This window comes from Hemibagrus wyckioides, linkage group LG26 (genome assembly GCF_019097595.1).
Source record: "Hemibagrus wyckioides isolate EC202008001 linkage group LG26, SWU_Hwy_1.0, whole genome shotgun sequence".
NCBI lineage: Eukaryota > Metazoa > Chordata > Actinopteri > Siluriformes > Bagridae > Hemibagrus > Hemibagrus wyckioides.
Window position 1 is genome coordinate 17,432,188 of NC_080735.1, and position 22,196 is coordinate 17,454,383.

The 22,196-nt window shown below is 37.3% G+C and overlaps 1 protein-coding gene across 2 annotated transcripts in view; it reads right to left on the reverse strand.

Moving 5' to 3' along the window:
• meis1a (Meis homeobox 1 a) overlaps window positions 1-15,733 on the reverse strand; it is a 37,251-nt gene extending 21,518 nt beyond the window's left edge. The window contains exons 1-8 of one of the 2 annotated variants that reach the window (XM_058380428.1): window positions 15,200-15,733; window positions 14,914-14,961; window positions 13,411-13,622; window positions 10,274-10,412; window positions 10,031-10,081; window positions 9,876-9,926; window positions 9,281-9,430; window positions 5,486-5,591 (exon numbers count right to left, since the gene is read on the reverse strand). In XM_058380428.1, coding sequence (XP_058236411.1) covers window positions 5,486-5,591; window positions 9,281-9,430; window positions 9,876-9,926; window positions 10,031-10,081; window positions 10,274-10,412; window positions 13,411-13,622; window positions 14,914-14,928 — 724 coding nt within the window. In that variant the 5' untranslated portion in view covers window positions 14,929-14,961; window positions 15,200-15,733. The remainder of the gene's footprint in view (window positions 1-5,485; window positions 5,592-9,280; window positions 9,431-9,875; window positions 9,927-10,030; window positions 10,082-10,273; window positions 10,413-13,410; window positions 13,623-14,913; window positions 14,962-15,199) is intronic. The other variant, XM_058380429.1, reaches the window with a different exon arrangement.
• Window positions 15,734-22,196: the final 6,463 nt, after the last annotated feature.

Here is a 22,196-nt window from a genome sequence, read left to right on the forward strand (position 1 = left end):
AGGTGAATTTAGTATTGAGGTGAATTTAACACTGAGGTGAATTTAGCACTGAGGTGAATTTAGTATTGAGGTGAATTTAGCACTGAGGTGAATTTAGTTCTGAGGTGAATTTAGCACTGAGGTGAATTTAGTTCTGAGGTGAATTTAGCACAGAGGTGAATTTAGTTCTGAGGTGAATTTAGTATTGGGGTGAATTTAGCACTGAGGTGAATTTAGTATTGAGGTGAATTTAGTATTGAGGTGAATTTAGCACTGAGGTGAATTTAGTTCTGAGGTGAATTTAGCGCTGAGGTGAATTTAGTTCTGAGGTGAATTTAGTTCTGAGGTGAATTTAGCACTGAGGTGAATTTAGTATTGAGGTGAATTTAGCACTGAGGTGAATTTAGCACTGAGGTGAATTTAGTATTGAGGTGAATTTAGCACTGAGGTGAATTTAGTTCTGAGGTGAATTTAGCACTGAGGTGAATTTAGTATTGAGGTGAATTTAGCACTGAGGTGAATTTAGTATTGAGGTGAATTTAGCACTGAGGTGAATTTAGTTCTGAGGTGAATTTAGCACTGAGGTGAATTTAGTATTGAGGTGAATTTAGCACTGAGGTGAATTTAGTATTGAGGTGAATTTAGCACTGAGGTGAATTTAGTATTGAGGTGAATTTAGTATTGAGGTGAATTTAGCACTGAGGTGAATTTAGTATTGAGGTGAATTTAGTATTGAGGTGAATTTAGTATTGAGGTGAATTTAGCACTGAGGTGAATTTAGTATTGAGGTGAATTTAGCACTGAGGTGAATTTAGTTCTGAGGTGAATTTAGCGCTGAGGTGAATTTAGTTCTGAGGTGAATTTAGTTCTGAGGTGAATTTAGTTCTAAGGTGAATTTAGCGCTGAGGTGAATTTAGTATTGAGGTGAATTTAGCGCTGAGGTGAATTTAGTATTGAGGTGAATTTAGCGCTGAGGTGAATTTAGTATTGAGGTGAATTTAGTTCTGAGGTGAATTTAGCGCTGAGGTGAATTTAGTATTGAGGTGAATTTAGTGCTGAGGTGAATTTAGTATTGAGGTGAATTTAGTTCTGAGGTGAATTTAACGCTGAGGTGAATTTGGCACTGAGGCAAAAATACAAGTCTAATCGTGGGTCTGAGTCGTTCAAGAGGAGTTACTGTAAATCCTGATTTATACACTCGACATTAACCTTCCTGAACTGCTCCACCCTGTAAACTCACAAGCTACATTAGCTGTACAGTTAGCATTTGCTATTATAAGTAACGTCACTTCCTGACTATTACACACACACACACTCTCTCTCCCTCTCTCACTCACTTACTCACACTCACACACACTCTCTCTCTCTCCCTCTCTCACTCACTTACTCATACACACTCTCTCTCTCTCTCTCTCTCTCTAACACATGTACAAACACATTAAACATACATACTCACTAGCTGGCAGAGTTCATCTGTGTATGTGTGTGTGTGTGTGTGTGTGTGTGAAAGAGAGAGAGAGAGAGAGAGAGAGAGAGAGTGTGTGTGTGTGTGTGCATTATGCTCTAAAACATGGTTTGTGCTTCTACAGTTTATTTGTGTAGTTATGTGTATTTACACTGAGTCCATCTGGCCAGAAGGATCTCTCTCTCTCTCTCTCTCTCTCACACACACACACACACGCACACACACACAAAAACTGCCTTGTGACGTCTCCGAGATCACACCATTCGTTAGAGATGTGTAATTAGCAGAGCTAACCCTGATCTATGCTAACCTGTTAGCCTCTTAGCACAGACCAGTGAGAGAGTACGCTGTCTTCAGGGTCATGACTGAGAGCTTGAGGAAACAGCTTTCGTAGCTGAGTTTGGAACTTGTTGGCTTTGCTGACATTTCTGTGTCTTTCTTTTTCACTGTAAATGAATCCAGCTAGCTTTAGATAACTTTAGTACTGATGACTTCACAAGACAGAGGTTGGATCATCAGGAGGGAAAACCTGTCTCAGATGCCTCCATATCAGCCTATGTCTCCATATCAGTTTTGTTGCCAGGTGATTTTTAGGTCTGTACCACAATAAGGTTGAATTCTCACTTCTGATTGGTCAGAATGAGGTTGATGTGGGTGAATTTTCTAGAACAGCAGCTCTGATAGGTTCTGCAGTAACAGCTCATTCACTAGGATGCAAACATCTAATAATAGAACGGTTGATGTTTTCTGTAAGGAGATATTTATTCCACATTCACGTCTCTAGTCTTGGAGGTAAAGCATTAGGTTTTCCGCTGCGGAAAAGCCGCATTTTTGCGCTTTCTTTATTATAAGCTAACTTTAAGAGACAGCGAGAGAAACATTTCGTTTCCAATGTCGTTGCTAGCGTTAACTGTAGCTACAAACCAACAAAAAGTACAACAAATTGTTATTTAATGAATCTGTTTTCTAATAAAATTAGCGAATCGCTGTGGTACGAGAGAAAGAAAACATTTAGAGACGTGTCGTTAGTGGTAATAAACATATATGAAGGAGGCTGAGGTGTAAAAATCTCTGAACGTGACAGGATTGAATTCGTGCGTTCATTTCCTGTGTAAGTTTACGACACGGAACAGTGATTCTGATGTCGAGGATGCAAATGAGCTGCAAACAAATGCAAACGATTGGCTCTGGAAGGTTCTGCGGCTCTTTTTGTACAGTGTTGAGTCTCAGAACTCGAATGTGAGGACAGAATCTACACCAATAACTAATGCTATTCTATAATTTCTTTATTAAAAAATTTAAATTTGTCATAAAGCGAGGAGTCTAATCGATAGGGCTGATTGGATAAGTTTTGTCTGTTACTAAGAGACGATTTGTATCAACGCATCGATTTATAATGCAACTAATGAATGAAATGAAATTATTCGAGTCGACAAGAACGAATCAATTCATCATGAAGAATAAAGATTTTTAAACTGATGTAAATAACATGATTTGCCTGGAACTCGGATTTGTAAAACAGTCCTCCTTAAAGTGATTATTATTTGCGAAGTAACGCTAGGCAAATAAAGTTGCTTAGCTACTAAACATATAAAAATTTTTCGCTGTTGTATGAATCCAGAAGATTCTGTAGTACAGTGGAACCTCAGCATACGAATGTCCTCCCTTTTGAATTTTCGCCTTAAGAATTGAAATTTTGCAAGCAATTTGCATCGGCATACGAAGCATTTTCAGCCAAACTGAACCAAACGCCGGCTAAGTTGCGCATATGTCCAGGAGCCTTTTAAAACTTGTTAGTGTCAGTGGAAAGCCAAGTGAAGCCAACTAAAGTGAGATTACGAATTTTACGGAATGTTTTTCAGTCTGTGAAAGCTGTTTGGAAAGACCCAACCCATAATACCAACATTGTCTTCGGCATGCGTTGGAAAGCTAGGTGTTTTTCGGGCGTTTTTTTGTTGACAGATTGGTGGTGTGGGTGTGCTGTTCTATTTTTAGCCCAAGCTTCGTGGCACGACTTCCTGTGAGGAGCCTTGACATGGAATGCTTGGCTTGGGTCAGCTTTTTGTAAGCCATACAGTTTACATATGCTTCGTATTGGTCATAGTGGTCATATTTTTGGGCGGCTGGAACAGATTATCTGCATTTACATTATTTCTTATGGGAAATATCACAATACACATTTTCACCTTAAGAACTCGACCTCCAGAGCGAATTAAAAATAAAATGAAATAGTTTCCACTTTATTGTTAAAAATATCGGCTCTTTGATATAAGAATCATATCGTTTTGTGCGGAAACCTGGAATTTTGCTACTACCGTTTATCGCAACTCTGATAGGCCACGCCCACAAGATAGGACAGTAGTGGTCTCTGCACCATCACGAGACAAACCTGCACTGACATCACCGGCTTGCCGCTAGCTAGTGTGAACACATGGCTATTTTGAAACAATGAGCTGATTGTCAAGCTTGTGGTTCAAATAATAAACTGTTTACTGTCTGCAGACGTGGATGAGATCCAGACGACAGGACACGCATCTTTTTTTTTTCAAAGATGACTGGAAGCGAATGGAAGACAGTGGAAAGCTTCTCTCGACTGGTACGCTTCTGCAGGAACCTCACTTCCTCTGGAGAGGAGACCTGGCCACATGGATGTTCCTGAAGCGGTTCAAAGTTAAAGAGCGGGACCTGCAGTGTCTCAGGGTCTGGTGTTGATGTGATGTGAGGAGAACCTGCAGAAACTTAATCATGTTTAGACGTTTCGTAAAAAACTGAGTTTCCACTGCAGGAACCTGGCCAGGAACACACAAAGCTTTTCAAGAAATCGAGAACTTTTGGCATGTTTCCACATCCAGCAAACCAGGTACTTGAGGTGTGGTGTGTTTCCACTGGAGGAATACTTGCTTTTTTTGCTGTTCAGGAGTCTATGAACTTCAGGAAGTTCAGTTGCATGTACAGTATGTTGCAGATAACTTTAATTTTTCAGGAACATTTTCAGGGAATTTTAGTTGAGCTCCTGCTGGAGGAATTAGGATCCACTGTAGTTCTTGGAAATTCATACTGCGTTAGTGGGTTTTTTTGTTCCTGCTCCTTTTTCTGGACCAGGAACTATAAGGCAGAACTTTATTGTGCCTGATTTGTTAAACTTGTAAGGGGGTAAGGGTTCAAGATACACAAAAATTCTTCTAAACTTCCGCTAATGGATTTACACTGCGGATATTTTGCCAGGAACCTTTTCAGGAACTCATGGACTTCAACAAGAATCCAAGAACTTCTTAAGGAAGAAAGCTGGAAATTTTTGAGAGACCAGCGGTGTTGTTTTTCTGAACAATGAAGCGGCGTAACTATTGTTTGTATTTCTGCTGTTGTTCTTCTCAAGAACCAGTCACGGTTCCTGCAGTGTGGTGGAAACACAGAACAATAACTCACTGAGGAACTCCACACTTCTAGCTCAGAAAAGTAACCCAAAAGGTAGAAATATGTCTAAACACATGATCCTTCTTTCTCAACTAAGGGAGCATGTTATTCTGACAGAGGCAGCCAAACAGCTGTGAGGAAAGACACAACTACACACACACACACACACACACACACACATACACACACACACACACATATTTGCACGCACATGAATGCTTTGGGGAAGTGTGTATGCTGTTTTTTATTGGCCATGGTTTGGTGCACAGGGTTGAATAGCACAGACCAGACTCTCTTTCGATCCACCATGCACCATTTCCTGACTAATCTACACACACACACACACACACACACACAGAGTCCAGTTTCAGTTAAAACCTAAAATATCTTCATTCCCATAGGCATAGATGTGTGTGTGTGTGTGTGTGTTTGTCCGTGTGTGTGTGTATGTTGTAGTAGTAGAAGTAGTAGTAGTGGACCCCCAGCGTGGTGCTAAAGTGTAAACCTATGCAAGAGATGACAAAACCTCAGCAGCTCTGTTTCACTTGGCACACAGTGCGCACTTCACGAATACTCATGCACATGCTAATATGACAGCCTGTGTGTGTTTATGTGTGTGTGTGGTACCATGTTCACTACTGTTGTCTCCGTTGAGAGAACTGGAACGTCCGCCGCAGGGTGCCGGACCTTCGGTGGAGTGAACGGACACGGAGTCATCTTCCCTCCAACACATCTTGAGAGAGAGAGAGAGAGAGAGAGAGAGAGAGAGAGAGAGAGAGAGAGTACTGAGTATTAGATATATTGGTGATATATGATTTGGTCCAGTGCAGTATGAAACTGCATACCAGACTCATGCTGTAAGAGATAATATAGAACACATGCTCAGTTTTCATGCTCACCCACACACACACACACAGAATGTAGCTAGAACATATGGAGGAGGAGGTGGTGGTGGTGGTGATACGGTTCGAGACACAGAGCCACGGAAATAAAACTAACCATCATCTACAATAAAGATGATGATGCACTGTTTCTGTCCATCAGCCTGCTCCTTTCTAATCTGGGGCGCCTTTACTTTTGATAACGGACATTTCTTCGTAATGTACGTCGCATCCGCCTAGCTGGAGCATTTCTTTATTTCCACTGCAACATATGTCGTAAGTACAACAAAAATTTGATTCTCGTCCTTCCCATTGTTGGGTAACAAATGGGACGAGTGGGCGGAGCTAAAAAAAGTAGCGCTTTTTCCTTGATTAAGCTTTCTACTATTGAAGCATTACATGAGCTGCTGATATAAAAGACAAGCGTCTGGTCCAAAACTGCACTTTAATCATCTCTCCTTTAATCCACCCCCATCGTTTTATTACGTCTGGGTTTTTTAGGTATTTTTCTGCATGGCAGCATCATCAGATGCGTAAAAAGAAGAAACCAGAGTTGATTGTTTTTTGCTTGAATCTTTCTCTAAAACAGCTTTCCCACTGGACTGGACATCATCTTCATCAGAGTTTCTACAGCTTTCAGAAAGCTGACGTTTAACGTTTCAGTTTTTGTTTTCAGTTTATCAAGTAACGTTCTCTCCTTCCTGACATTCAACTGCTTTCAAGTCGTCCATCAAATACGTAAAAATCCACCATCTTAAAATCAGCTCATATCCAAAATGGCTTCTTATTCACTACATATGTACACTACATAGGGAACAACCTAAGAATATAGTGCGCTACATACCCAACAGAATACGTTTTGAGTATTTGACATGTTCGGACTGAAGTTTGAACACAAGGTTCTCTAAATTTTTGTGTGAGAATAAAGTACTGGCACCCTCGGCTTTATCGCTTTTCCTAGTTAGAGTCGTGATGGAACTGAAGTTTTTCCTGGGAATTCTGAGTTTGAGTCAGGAACATCATACACCCTAGACAAGAAGCTAGTCCATCACACAGCACCTTGCACACACACACACACACACACACACACCTAAGGGCAATTTAGAGTCTCCAGTCCAGCTACAGGTATGTTTTTTGGGAGGTGGAAAGAAACCGGAGAGGAAACCCACATGGACGAGAAGAGCATGTGAAACTCCAAACAGACAGTAACACGAGCTCAGGAACGAATCAGGAACCCTGGAGGTGTGATACGGCAACGGCGTAACTCTAGCTTCTTCTTTTTTTTTTAATTCACTGTCAAAGCAATGTGGAAAATTTCAAGCACTTGATTATATATTTAATAGGAACATGGCATAACAACCAGCAGCCCACAACCTCCAGAGAAACTCCTCCTACAGAGAGTGTCATGTGATGAGAAAGAGACACAGGTATTTATGTTTATAGGTTGATATATAACAATGTAAGCACAGACACACACACACACACAGAAATCAAGTTATATAGTGAAAGAAAGAGAGAGAGAGATAAGCCCATCCAAGCAAATCTGAAAGCTCATTTAACACACGAGCATTTCCCTCATATGCAAAGCAAACACAGAAATGTAAACATGTGGCTTCATTCAGAAACAACACGATCCCCGGGGCCTTTGAAGCCAGAACAGCATCGGCTCTTTTATACACACGACCCGAAAAGCAGGATGTTTTTTAAACTCGGCCCCAATAGAGAACATGATTGTTGGGTAATAATGTTCGACTTGCACATAAACACTGATTCCTCCCCTGCGTCATCGCCGTGCTTTTCCAGCCGAACCTTCATAAAACATCAAACTCAACACTGACCTCGGAACAGCTGTGCTGGATAAACCTTCTGTAAACTGTATACGACCCGAAGCAAAACTTCCCCTTGCACAACGCCGAGGACGAGCCTGACGCCGCGCCGCTCAAGCCTGCTTTCAGAAACAAACCCAGCTCAAATGTCCGTGTAACCTTTATTAATGTTAAGACACTAACAATACTGTAGTGCTTACACTTAGAATGTTCTGCGCTGCCGAGTGCCGCTTTGCCTTTGTACTGAAGAAGTAAACAGTATGCTGTTAGGGGAAGGAGCTTAGGACGCAGGATAGTGGTGTTATAGGTATTAAAATAAAAACTGATGGCTGTCATTCTTGTTAAAAAAAAACAAGAATTAAAACCTATTCCTGCCACTGTGTTATATTCACGCTGGACAAATAAAACTTAGTTCCTGTCTAAAAGCTTCAATATTGCGTAAGTATTAAGACATATTGTAATAAATGCTGAGATATGATTGATTAATGAGTTCCTACTTCTCTTCTAACCTGAAATACATCATGACGTCTACATATATATATATCTACATGCTATGAAGTGGATTCCAATGTATTTCATGAATATATATATATATATATATATATATATATTCATGAAATACATTGGAATCCACTTCATAGCATGTAGACCCCTAAAGAAAAGGCTTCTTCAGCCGTTTTTCAGGGAGAACGTTTAAAGGTGATACGTCAAACCCCACAACAGCCGTTAATTATCCTTAACCTCTTAATGACCCCTTAATGATATTTATATATATATATACATATATATATATGGTCCTTATCATGCAATGTAAAAGTTAAAACGTTTGTAATGTTGCTGCTGTTGGTTCAGAGTCCTAGGAAATTTTGAAATAAAATTTCCAAAGGTGATTGTTGTGTATTATAATAAAAAAAAAATGCACAAATTTCAGTATTTCTACAGAATGTATACAATGTTTACATTTTAAAGGAGCTCAACAATTTGACAAATCTCAAAAGGCTAACACACAGCAAAACACGCATGACTGGTTCTAGTTGTGTATCAACAAAGTACACTAAAATAAAGAAATCAAACAAAAGAGAAGAAGATGACATGCAGGGACCGTTCAATAGGACAGCGTGTCGTATTGACCCTTTTACTCACTGTAGCAAAAGCTTGCTTTATAAAAAGATGAATCTTCAAACCGTCTGCGCTGTGTGTGTTTGCTCACCAGCAATATTTGCACATCTACTTGATGTTTTTATTTGGATCCACATCTGTGCAGGGAATCTTTGAAACCCTTCATATACCATGTGTTTGTTTGTTTGTTGTTGTTTTTTACTTATATGGACATCTCAAGCAATTCTTTAAATTCAGACATTTCAATAACTCACACTGACAGAGTTGGGCAGTGGATAGACCCTGGATATTTCCCAGTTGAAAGGTGATGAAGGTGTGATGCCAGAAACAAACCCCGCTGTTTTTCTGTCACTTGATGTATAGACGAACAGACCACCACGCGCATGCGCACACGACTCTTATCGATAACGACCCCTTAAGCAGACGTTAAATCGCCCGACAGTTTAAGGTTTATTAGCCAAGGCGAATTTATTCCGCTTCGTTGCGCTTCAAACGAGCTCCAGATTAAACAAAAACCCCGAGAAGAAATAAAGGCTAATCATAATGAAATCCTGCAGATTATTATTTTTTTTTTTTTTTTTAAAAAGAGGACTGACTTGATCCGCGGGGCCGCCGGAGGTTCGACTGAATTCCTCGCTGTCGGATTTGGACGATCCTTCTCTGTCGTCCACCACCAGGTCCATCGGCATCTTTCCTTTCAGACAGCTGATGTACCGGTGACAGAAATTGTCACAGAGCTCGTGGACCTGCGGTGCAAAACAAATCAGACATTTTAATCTATTTTTATTTCTTTCTACACGTGGAAAGAAAACATGTGAAGGCGCATCCATTTCCTGGCCTTGCATATAAACACGTCACATCATGTCAATAATAATAATAATAATAATAATAATAATAAATATGTAATTACATAATAATGAACAGAAGTGTAGTAGAGGGGAAATTGTAAACAAATCGCGCGTGGGGAAGAAAACTTGAATGGAAAACAAACAAAATGACCGATTCGTAAAATAAAACACATGTGAAAATAAAAACACAACTTTTTTTAAAATAAAATAAAATATGTATACATTGCACGTGCAGACTATTCTGTAACAACAACAACAACAACAACAACAACAACAATAATAATAATAATAATAAATAATGATAATAATAATAATAACAACAACAATAATAATATGAGCTCACCTTCTCTAATTCTAATAGATGAAAACGCAGCACTTGTATGGCTTGTACCATCTGTGAAATAAAAAAATTATTTACTAATGATTTAAATCATAAATATTTTACAATGGATTTGTTATGCAATTTACACAGCAGCGATAGGCAAATACTCATCCTACCAGGTTATCCAAGTCTGGATTAGGTGTGAAGAATGGCTTTTCTGTTCTTATCTGCAATGGAAACGTTTTTTTAATTAAATAGAAAAAATAAAATCACGTAAATAACAGTCTGATTCATCTCCGCGCATGCTCAGTGGTGCTCAGTGTCAAGTTTTAAATTCCATTGCGTTTATTCGACACGACTCATTAGCAGTCATTTAAGCCATGCAGAGTGTTCCATGTGGGAGGAAAGAAAAAGGGGACCTGTTTTGAAAACACTGTAATGTCCTCGTCGAAGGATGCGGATGAGCAGACATCAGCCGCCAGGCCGCTCTCCCTGGGCGTACACGTCGCTAATTCACATTTCTCAAAAACCAGTGCAAGCAGAGGAAACAGCGGGTGTCTGCATTTATAGACATAAAAAAAACAAACAGCAATAAAAAAAATAAAAAAAAACAACAACAAACAGTCAGGAAAATAACGCACGGGATGCTTGCATGATTAATTATTAAAGACATAAAGCCCTTGATTGAACTTTCTGACTACACAATCACGCTGTTTCCTTCCTTAACGCTGTAAATATGATCTAAAGTGGTCTATATATAAATAAACAGAAGGTCGCATCAACTAACTAAAAAAATGGCGAATTTACTTCATGAACAAATAAATATAAAAACAACACAAAAGTCAACTAAAAACCAAGGGAGTTAGTGGGGTTTATTTACTACAGGTTTAACTGAATCAGGTAAATTGGTAAAAGTAAATGCATCCCTTTTTTTCAGGGGATTGTGTAATTAAAAAATAAATAAATAAATAAATAAATAATAAAAAACAGATTTGTGTGCACACGTGAAAGAAAATAGCAATGATAATATATATATATATATATATATATATATATATATATATATATATAAAATAATAAACAAATAATAAACAAATAAGTGAGTAATAAATATATATATATATATATATATATATATATATATATATATATATATATATATATATATATATATAAATAATAAACAAATAATAAACAAATAAGTGAGTAATAAATAAATAAATAAATAAATATATTGATGTTTATCTACTATCTGCATCCTTTTTTCAGTGGATTATGTCATTAAAAAAAGATTTCTATGCACACGTGAAAGAAAATAGTAATGATAGATAGATAGATAGATAGATAGATAGATAGATAGATAGATAGATAGATAGATAGATAGATAGATAGATAGATAATAAATAATACAAAATCTAGCTACAAGTTTGAGCTATTTCTGGTATCATTGTTAGCCGGTGTATTCGAGGCTTTAAAACAAACAGAAAAACATTACATTACGTTAAACACCTAAACCTACTTAAATCTGTAAAAACAAATAAATACAATTTAAAACAAAAAAAAATAATGAATTAAAAAAGATATAAGAATAGCTTAATTGCGTATACAGCACGCCAAAACAAACTCGCATGTTGCCATAGTAACTGTAACTCACGTGCAACTGTGTCGTACTTTAACATGGTTACCGTGTTACGCGATCCTGAGACACGGTCAGAAAAAGACATACAAATATAACCTGAAGCTCGTTTTTAGCTAAACAGCGATTAAATAAACAGTGCTAATTTAATCAGTTCTCTCTTAATGATGGAGCCTGTTCCTCAGGCACTTCCCCCAGAGCGTGTTCACGAGCAGATAATTATTGACACGAGTATTGTGAGTCTCAGATAATTTCACAACAAGCCCATAAAAAAAGAGCCAGAGCGCACACACACACACACACACACACACACACACGAAGAAAAAAACTGGCTCTGTCCCAAAATCACCAGCTTACAGAACCGAACGGGTTACCATGGTTACCCAAGATACAGGCGTACTTGTTGTATTAACGCAACATTCTAAACTTTAGTGGGTTGTTCCAGTGTGCGGTTTGGAACACAGCCAGTCTCTTTAAGTGTTTTGCAGTATAACGGCGTTTACACCTCGACATTATAGACCATGAACAGTTTAGTGTGTGTGTGTGTGTGTGTGTGTGAGAGAGAGAGAGTGTTAACACTAGGACTATTATCATTAGCTTTAACGTGTTTAGTGCTCCTTGTTTTTTTTTTATTTAATTTCATTATTTGTTTTAAATCTGTTTTTAGCTTTAAAATAAAACAATGCTCATATTATCGTGTGTATTTACAAATGATTTGTCTGTTTATTTATTGTATGTTTATCCAGACTCAAAGATTAGCTGCAATAGGCTATGGATTAGCTGAACTATTATTATAATAATAATAATAATTATTATTATTATTATTATTATTATTATTATTATTATTATTATTATTATTATTATCATAGGTTTAACCTGTTATTCCTGTTCTATTATCATCTCTTGTTTTTATTGAATAAATTCGTTTTGATTTTTTCCCCTCTCTTTAGCCATAATCCTTCTGTCCTTTATTTATTTTCTCCTGTTTGTTGTTTGTTTGTTTTTGTTTTTTTGTTTGTTAGCTATAGCCGATTTAACAAAGCAGAAAACAAAAAACATTACTAGCGCCTCCGAGGTCACAACAAATATATTTATAAACCGCTTAACGGAAAATTACCGACGTTTCACACGTCATCATTTGTTTATGCGATCATGTAAATAAAGCTGGCTTGGTGATGATGATGATGATGATGATGATGATGGAAAGGGGCAAGTGAAGGTTTCATCGTTTCATCATGTCGCGCGCACGTGAATTCAAATAAGCAACTGACACCCTGACAACAGTGAAGGAGCACGTGAAAATAAATGATGTAAGGGTGGAGAGACACGTGCACTATAGCTGTATGCGGGTGAAATGAATCGCATTTGAAAATGAATGGATCAAATAAATAATATGAGACAGTGGAGAAAGAAAGAAAGAAAGAAAGAAAGAAAGAAAGAAAGAAAGAAAGAAAGAAAGAAAGAAAGAAAGAAAGAAAGAAACGTGCGCTACAGGTAGAAAATGGAGGAAAGTTAGGGACTTTTGTGTACGCGTGTGGTTAAAAATAAACACTATGAGGTTAATTATCAATTTACTAAAAGATTAGTCTACTTTAGAGAGAGCTCATATTGTGCATAATTGTCATTATCTCCTGATTTAATCTTCCTCTCCATGCAGGTCTATGTAGTACTCTTGCATCTATATAGACATTTTCTTAACTTTTCTACGTTTTTGTGGTGGCCCGTGCTATCGCAGGTTAATCATCAATATTTCATCGTACAGTAATGTAATAAATTAGCTGAATTTACTTATCGCACACACCAGGAAGTTCAGGCTCTGCAGCAGTTCCAGCAGCCACAAGCGCTCCATAATAGGTGCCGGGTTTTGTTTTTTTTTTTCATTTTTTATTATCATTAACGCCATAAAAGGAGGACACGTACCCATAAATGGCGTCTTTGTCGCGCTTTAGCGCGTCGTTAACAGCCGAGCCCACGCCGGCGGACGCCGCCAGCGGGTAGTGGTGCGCGTGCAGCGCGGCGGCGGGACCGGGACCCCCGTGAACCGCGTGCACGGCGCGCGCCGCAGCGTGAGGCTCGCCATACACCGCCGGGATACCGAGCCCGTCCCCTCCGTAATGCACCAGATCCTCGTACTGAACACACACACACACACACACACAAACACACACACACACACACACACACTGAATTAATCTAAAACATCAAATCTACAGAATGCAGAGTTCAAGAGAAATGCGGTCTCAACAATCCGCACGCACAATGCAGTAACACCAAACCACAGATATTAACCAGAATAAAATGTAAAAAAATAAAAAATAAAATAAAATAAATAAAATGACACCCATATAGACTTAATTAATGTTTGTAATATATCTTACCCATTATTTTTTATATTTAAAGTTACAAAGACACATCAAATTATTTATTATTTCTGCTGAAATAAAATTTTTAAAAAAGTTAAATAAAAGTTAAATAAAACAACTCGTCAGAACTTCTCATCAAGAATCCCGTCATGTCCTACAGAATATTGATATTCTATTCTATTATATTATATTATAAACAGGAAGGTTTATGTATATTGTTTTCTTTTTTTTTAAATGTGTGAGTTTCTAATTTATCGTCTCGTGTCTAAATCTGACGAACCTAAAATGAACCACAAATCTAATCCTGTAGAGTAATTTTCCTATAATCTGATAAGGCTAATGATGATTGGACAAACGTTAGGCTACTAAAACAGAAGAAAGATATTGTCAGTTTGTTCAACTATTTTAAAATAAAATTTTATAAAAAAAAATTCAGGTTATCGTAAATGTTAAAAATTTAGTAAAATGATAATCAAATGGAGAAAAAAAAATTACTACAATGTATGGTTCTATAGTATAGAACCCTAAACAAAGTGACAGTGTGTGTGTGTGTGCGCGCAGCCTTCATTAGTTGTGTTTAAATCTTTCCATACTAACAGTTTCAATATGAACAAGGGGGGGGGAATCATCAAAGGAATGATTAATTATTGATAAATCAAGCCGAATCTTGGGTGTGTTTCAGAAAAAGTGTTAGAATTTACATTGCAAATAAATGTCCTCAAGAATAGATTCAAATTTGTACCTTAAGGAAATGGGCCACGTCTCAAGGCTTTTCGGGGCGCGCGCGCGCGCTCACACACACACAAACACACAAATTAGTCTTTTTTAGTCACAGATTTTTCTTTTTTTTCTCCCAAGTCACTTATAAATGTTTAGTGCAGATTAGGGTGAAGTGAAAAAAATTAATATAAAGACACTGTAATTAAATAAAGCACATAAATTACATGAGATAAATTCACACAAACAAGCCCTAGGTATAATGAGTGTTGATCATTAAGTAACATTTTTCCGTTTCTTTTATATATTATATATATATATATATATTTAGATCATTCCGTACCTTAAATCTCCACATGATGTACCTATATTTGCAAGCTTCAGGTATTTACTTCATAATAGCCCCAAATAAAAAACAAAACAAACAAACAAACAAACAAAATGGTTAAAGAATCGTTTGTTGACCATCTGTTCTACCATCTTTATTTTTAAGAGTCATCCATCATCATTATTAGACTATTTATTAATTCGGAATCTGTGTACACTTGATAGTTTGGACTTCCACCGAACCCCCAAGAAGATATTTAAAAAATCACTTTTTTCCCCCCTGGTATTTTTGGTTTACGCACCCGCTGCGCCATGAGGACGAGGTGGAGGAGGATGAGGAGGAGGAAGAGAAGGTGGTGAAGGAGGAGGAGGTGGTGGTGGTGGTGTTGGTGGTGGAGGAGGTGGCGGCGCAGCAACCGAGTCCCCGCTCACACCGAGGCCGGCTTTGGGCGCGCCGAGGGCGGCTGTGCGGAACCACGGAGCCGCTCGGAATCACACCGCATCAGGGGAGTCCACCGAGCTCAGGCGCTGCTCTCGCACACACACCGCGACATTGTCAATCCGACAACAAACTCCTGCTTGCTTCCAAGTGCCAAAAGTGCCAGGTTCCACCTTTTTTTTTACTTCCCTTCTTTCTTTCTTTTTAAAGCCTCAAGAAGCAAAAACAAACCAAACAGTCGACGGTGGAGATGCTCCAAAATGGTGCTGCGTTGAGTTTAATTCCAGCCGTGTTTACAAGTCGGATAAAATCCCCATGCTGTCCGCGGAAAGTCGCCCTTAGTCTTCATTCAGTGTCGTGTCTCCGAGCTGGACAGCGGGACAGAGAGAGAGAGAGAGCGAGAGAGAGAGAGAGAGAGAGAAGGAGGTATTGAGGGAGTGTTTATCCTTAAAGGAGCCGCTATAGCACACACCAGCAACCAGCCTGAATAGAACATTTTATTAAGCATCCTTTTACTTTACACGATGAGACATTACCATTATAATGCTGCTCTTATATAATTTCTAAATGATTTCTTCTGTCAAAAAAAGAGTTAATTTTAGAAAGTGGCTATGGTATATTGCGCTGGAAATATCACACTGAATACAAATTGATTCATTCATCTTTGATGATTTGGTGATAATATTAAAATATCACCAAATATTTTCCCGTTACCTGTAAACGACCTCATCATTTGCATTATCATAAAATCCAAACAACTTTTTTAAAAATTCCAAGAATTTTCCTGAAATTAAATTAAATTCCAAGAATAATTCCTTAATTCCTTTTTTTCCCCCTTGAGAGGCAGAATGCACTTCTTTCACAACAGCTGTTGAAAACAAAATTGACACAAGCACAAAGTTCACAACCTCATCGAGGAGAAAAAAGTTTACACAATGTACTCTTTAATTAGTTAAAGCTTCTTAACCTTCTTTTTTAAAAAGGGTTCTACTTTTACAAGATCCTTTAAAGCTTCCCTCAGATGGACAAACTGAGAGGGGAAAATAAAGAAGAAGAAAAAAAAAAAGAAGTCCTGAGTATAAACATTCACTCTGTAAAAATGCTTCCTCGGGGGCTGTTTGGATGGTTAATGGTTCTATCTTTCCTGAAAGCATTTATCTGAAAAGGGAAACCGTCTGTTTTTCAGAGCTCAAGCCAGAACCATGCGAAGGTTCCTTCAGAGGAACGGACCAGAACCCTTTTAGACGTGAGGTGGAGGCAGTACAGAACGTTCCTGCAGGAATTTTTCTCTTCCTCTATTTCAGTTCCCTACAAATCAGACCAAGGCTCCAGGTTCCTGGAAGTCTTCTTCAGGTTCATCTCACTGCCATAAGCTTTCAAATGATCTCCAGAACTTTTGTTGTGATGGTTCTTAAAACACCAATAGTTTCTAACGTAAGAATAAACATTTCTTAAGATTTAAAAAGTGTTTATTGCATTGTTCCTCTGAAGGAAGCCTTAATGAGATTATTCAGGGCTCAAACCTCAGTTCTGGGAAGCTATAAGATCCTTCAATGATTCGAAAGAACCTAGAAGGAACTTACAAAGTGGAACGCTTAACAGTGCCTCCAGGAAATGTGTGGAATTTGTGTGAATTATTCCTGATAGAACAATAATTAAAGAAAAATAATTCCTGGTGGAATCTTATTTTTTTTAAAAAAGCATCTTCTGACAAAAAACAAACAAACAAACAAATGTACCTCTTTAAGAACGACTGATTCTTGAACATTTTTATGTTATTTACATTTTGTACAAACATCTAGACTCAGGATAAAAGGTCAAATCTAGAACGCTTAAAAAATATAAAACCTGTTTATTTCTCAGAAAGTGTTCCAGGTAGAAATATTCTTTTAGTCAGAGGGCCAAGAACCCTCAGCTCTCTAAAGAACCTTTAACAAAAACCCCCGGGGTGTGTAATAAAGCTTTCTGTAAGTGAATCCCAGACTCATGGCCTAGTCACCTTCCTCTCTAACAGTCTGCAGATCTCACACGACTTGACCACAAACTATTCCACGGTACAGTGTGTACATTAATAATCTCACTTTAAATCTAAACATTTCAAATCCAGAAGAATAAACACTTTAAATCTCCACTCCTGACCGCCTCTGACTTCTTGTTTTTTCTTGGTCTGGATGAACAAAGACTATAAAACACTCAGCGTAAAATCCTTTAGATTGTTTGTTATCGTAACGTTCTCACGGTCCGACCAGAAAAGTCAGTGCATGTCCATCCTCGGTCCTGTCTAACAGAAACTGTCCATAAATCTAGAAAAGTTCTGGTCTGTCTCACATGCTTTTCCAGTCCCTGATGTCTTCTACTTAACCATGAGAGACTGCTTCCATCTTCATTAATCACTTCATTGTGATGTTCTAGGAAATTAATCAGCGATGTTGAGGTGCGATGTGGCCTGACCCAAAGCGTGGTCACTGTTAGCAACCAGAAGTTGATTATTTTCCAATGAAAACATGTTCTAAATTGTTTTTTCTTTTTCCTCATACAGAACAGCGATTTGCCAACAATTTCATTTTTTTTAATGTTTTTATTGTAATGTATAATATATCCTCAACTGTTTTTAGTTACATTTAATATGTTTAATGTTGTGGGCAGTCTGTGAGTTTATTACAGCGACTATAAACAGCTATAAGCTATACTTTTTCTCTCTCTGAAGTTAATAAGACGGAACAATGCAGCTTTTCAGGAAACACACTGTGCTCTGCAGTCTTGGACAGTTCCACTGTAGACTCTTTTAAAAGAAAATGTTGAATAAACGTCTCCTTACCATATCGATGATGAGACCTTTCAATCGTTACTGAACTACACGGGTTTTAACCGATTATCTTTTTAAGCCTTTGTTTATGTAACGAGTTCACCAGGTCAGTCCCGGTGAGTCCGCCGTTACCATAGAAACGATAACGCGTTAGAACAAGCGTGTTCACATAAACCTGTCAACATTTCAACAACACTTGGATTATTTTCCTTGAACAGCACGCTCCTGTCGAGTTTTATTCCTTAATTCAGGCCATCATCTATGTTCCAAAGAATTACTCGGACTTCTTTTAAATCGTTGTCTAATCATTTATCCTCAATGCACATGGCGCCGCCTGCTGGACTGAAAAAAGTATTGCAATGTTCCAATCGCCAGAAAGGATTTTTGTAACCCATATTTTATAAGTAAAAGGTCTTCTTCTGGGATAAGAGAATATTAGTATTATGAAAATATTGTGGTGTTAAAGAGAAACTAAAATTAAAACAGAATCTCTTTGTGAGCTGTATCAAACAGTGCATTCAAAAGGCTTTAAGTAGAAGGTAATACACATTTAATATTACTTTAATAACGATAAAGCCTTCATAAATGTAAACAAAACATCGTTTAAAAAAGCATTTTTAGTCATTCGATTAGACAAAACACAATATTAATAATTATTCAGCACAGTACGGGATGTTGGTCTAAGAAAAAAGAAATTGTAAATTTCCCTTTGGGATGAATAAAGTATCTATCTATCTATCTATCTATCTATCTATCTATCTATCTATCTATCTATCTATCTATCTATCTATATAACTGTCTGTCTGTCTGTCTATCTATCTATCTATCTATCTATCTATCTATCTATCTATCTATCTATCTATCTATCTATCTATCTATCTATCTATCTAACTGTCTGTCTATCTATCTATCTATCTATCTATCTATCTATCTATCTATCTATCTATCTATCTATCTATCTATCTATCTATCTATTGTATCTGTCCTTCTGTCTGTCTGTCTGTCTATCTATCTATCTATCTATCTATCTATCTATCTATCTATCTATCTATCTATCTATCTATCTATCTATCTATCTATCTATCTATCTATCTATCTATTTGCTGTGCTGAAAAGTGTCTTTTTTTTCCAGAAATTTCTTACTCACCTGTCTTTTGTTTTAATTCTCCCTGGACAGTTTATGCCCATTATTTTAAAAGGTGCAGTTTGTAATATTGACGATCGTGTTTAGATCTGTAAATTATGCAAAACACTAGAATTATATTTGTAAATTTTTTTGTGAAAAAGAAGTGATTGTCTACATTTAAATGTTTTAAAACCCAAGAGGGATATACTGGGGGAAAAAACCTCTTTAGGTTGCTACATTCACCCTTGGTTTCTGGGGTTTTGTTTATTTGTTTGTTTGTTTTTAAAATTGGCATTTTCTGACCCAGAAATTAGCTCACCTTGTATGATGGATTAAAAAATCCCCCTGGATTTGAATGTGCCCAGTGTGGGTGGTGTAAGGGTGTGGGAAATGTTTTCTGGAACCTTCTAATGACTCCATCCTGCTTGATAATGCACCGTGTCCCAAAGCCCAAGTGGTTTTTCTCACAGGTTTCCGTGGACAAGAATCTCACACGGAATGTTCCCGACACCGTGTAAAATTCGTGTTATGAAGAACCAAGCATCTGTTCCTCATGTGTCCCTGGTAGGGTGTTCCTAATAAAGTGGCCACCAAGTGTGTGTGTGTTTGTTTATTTTTTCAACTTGCAGACAGCTGCGGCACTACTAATAAAGCCCGAACACGACACGTGTGCCTGTGAATGTGTTTATGATATTATTTGGTTATTTGGAAATTGTCTTGTTTGAACTAGTTTCAAGGTTTCGCAATCGCACAAAGCATCTGAAAAAGAGCCGTAATTTGCTTGGATCGATTTACTTCATAATGAGAGGGTACAGAATGATTCCGTTATTTAGCTGTTCGGCAAATTAAAAACATCTGACTTCACATGAACTGTTATTAAAAACATGCTACATGTTTCTCGGCCCAAGATTTAGCCTTAATAACTAGCTGTTTAGAGTTAAATTAATATCATCACGGTGTGTTTGGGCCCAGAGAGAACACAACTGTCTTTTCTCATGAGCCTGTTTTAGGGAAAATTCCACCCTGAAACCCATTAGAGATGTTTATGTTCAAGCATTTGTGATGTGTTTAGCGAGTCCTGTGCTAGCTTGTTGCTTTGGTGTTTGGTATTTTCATTATTCCTGTGTGAACGCAGTGATGTCACAAGGTGGGGGGCGTTGCTAGTTTTTGCTAGCATAGTTACACTGGCTAACTTGGTAACAGGAGGGTTTTGCTGCTATCTTCTGAAAAAACAACAGCTTTGTTTTTGATGCCATATTACGAAGTAGTAGAAGATAGAAGTAGTAGAGAAGATATAGTTCCATGTAAACATTGGACACAAAAATCCCAGAGCGCCATGTGGCTATACGATGCTGAGTTCCAGCAGAGACTTAGCTTCAGCAATTTAGCAATTCACGAGAGTTGTTATTAGCAAAAAATGAAAATGAATTAAAATGTATAGCTTTTAAAAAATGGTCTTTTTGAGCAGATGAGCAGATGAGAGAACTGGGCAGACTAAAAGAATTTAGCTAGATATGAACCGAGTCAGCAGGTAGTCGAACAGCGTTGTGGGTAATATAAGGAAGCTGTTAACCAAAGTGGCAACAGAGCAACAGCTGACGCCATTTAAAAATACGTGTAATAATAATATATATTGACGTACGACTTTGTTTCAGTTTAATAAGCACTTTTTAAGAGGTTAGCATGAGGTTAGCATTTCTGCACCATGACCACAAGGTGGCAGTAGATAACAGGGTTTGATTTCGCCAGGCTGCTCGCTTTATTCCTTAAATTATTATTATTGTTATATATATTTTTATATAAATATAAAAACATTCTAATTCATGGTTTTGTATTATAAAATGTGTTATAATAAGGATGTAAATATACACAGGATACAGCTGTAAAAAAAAAAAATAATAAAATTGAAAGTGAAAGTGTGAAACATTAAACATTTGTTTTAATGTAAACACTGGTTCTGTGCCTGTATGTCATTTCCACTTGATTGTTTTGTTAAAATATAAATCAGTATTTTAAGCTAGTATCGAAATTTGCATATATATATATATATATATATATATATATATATATATATATATGTGTGTGTGTGTGTGTGTGTGTGTGTGTGTGTGTGTGTGAATGCATATATATATACATGTAATAAATGTATATGTATGTTTACATGTAATAAACATGCTGCTAGTTACATGCTAGCATAACGGTTTAGCATGAGTGGATGCCGTCAAAATTCCACGTGCACACCTAAAACCGTAGCGTTTTTTAAATGGAAACACACTTTCACGGTGTTATTATGTGCTTATATGCCGTATCAATAAAAGTAGGAACGAAAAAGGACAGTTTTACACACAACCCACACCGTTTTGTGTCGATGTTTTCCTCTTTATTTTTGTGCTACGGTGCTAATGTAGCTAACAAGTAATGCTAGCCTTGCTCGGTCAGTATTGCTGACCTTACTTAGATCTTCACAAGGAATACAACAAACAAAAGGGTCAAATTAAAGGCTTAATAAATATATAAATAAATAAAACCACTGATATTCTGTATTTATTTAAACTGATATTAAAGCTCTGTGTATCTGTAGGAGGTAAGGCCTGGAGAAGAAGTGTGTGAGAAAAAAGTGACAGTGTTCGGCTACAGTGAAATTCTGGACATATTTATAGATTACTGTGAGTCACTGTGACCTTAACCACATCAACATGGTTGTATGATCTCACTAAAGGAGCTGGATGTGGTTTGGGGGTTAGATATTTACGTCAAAGATTTGTTATGAGATACTTATTTCTTTTTAATCTACATTATGATTTTAATGTGGATGTATAACATTGAGAACCGGGACAAATAAGCAGGAAGGACCTTTAAGGGGAATAATTTTAAAACAGAGTGGTTAGATTATTAACCGTTAAGCCAATTAAGTCCGGCAAATGGTCA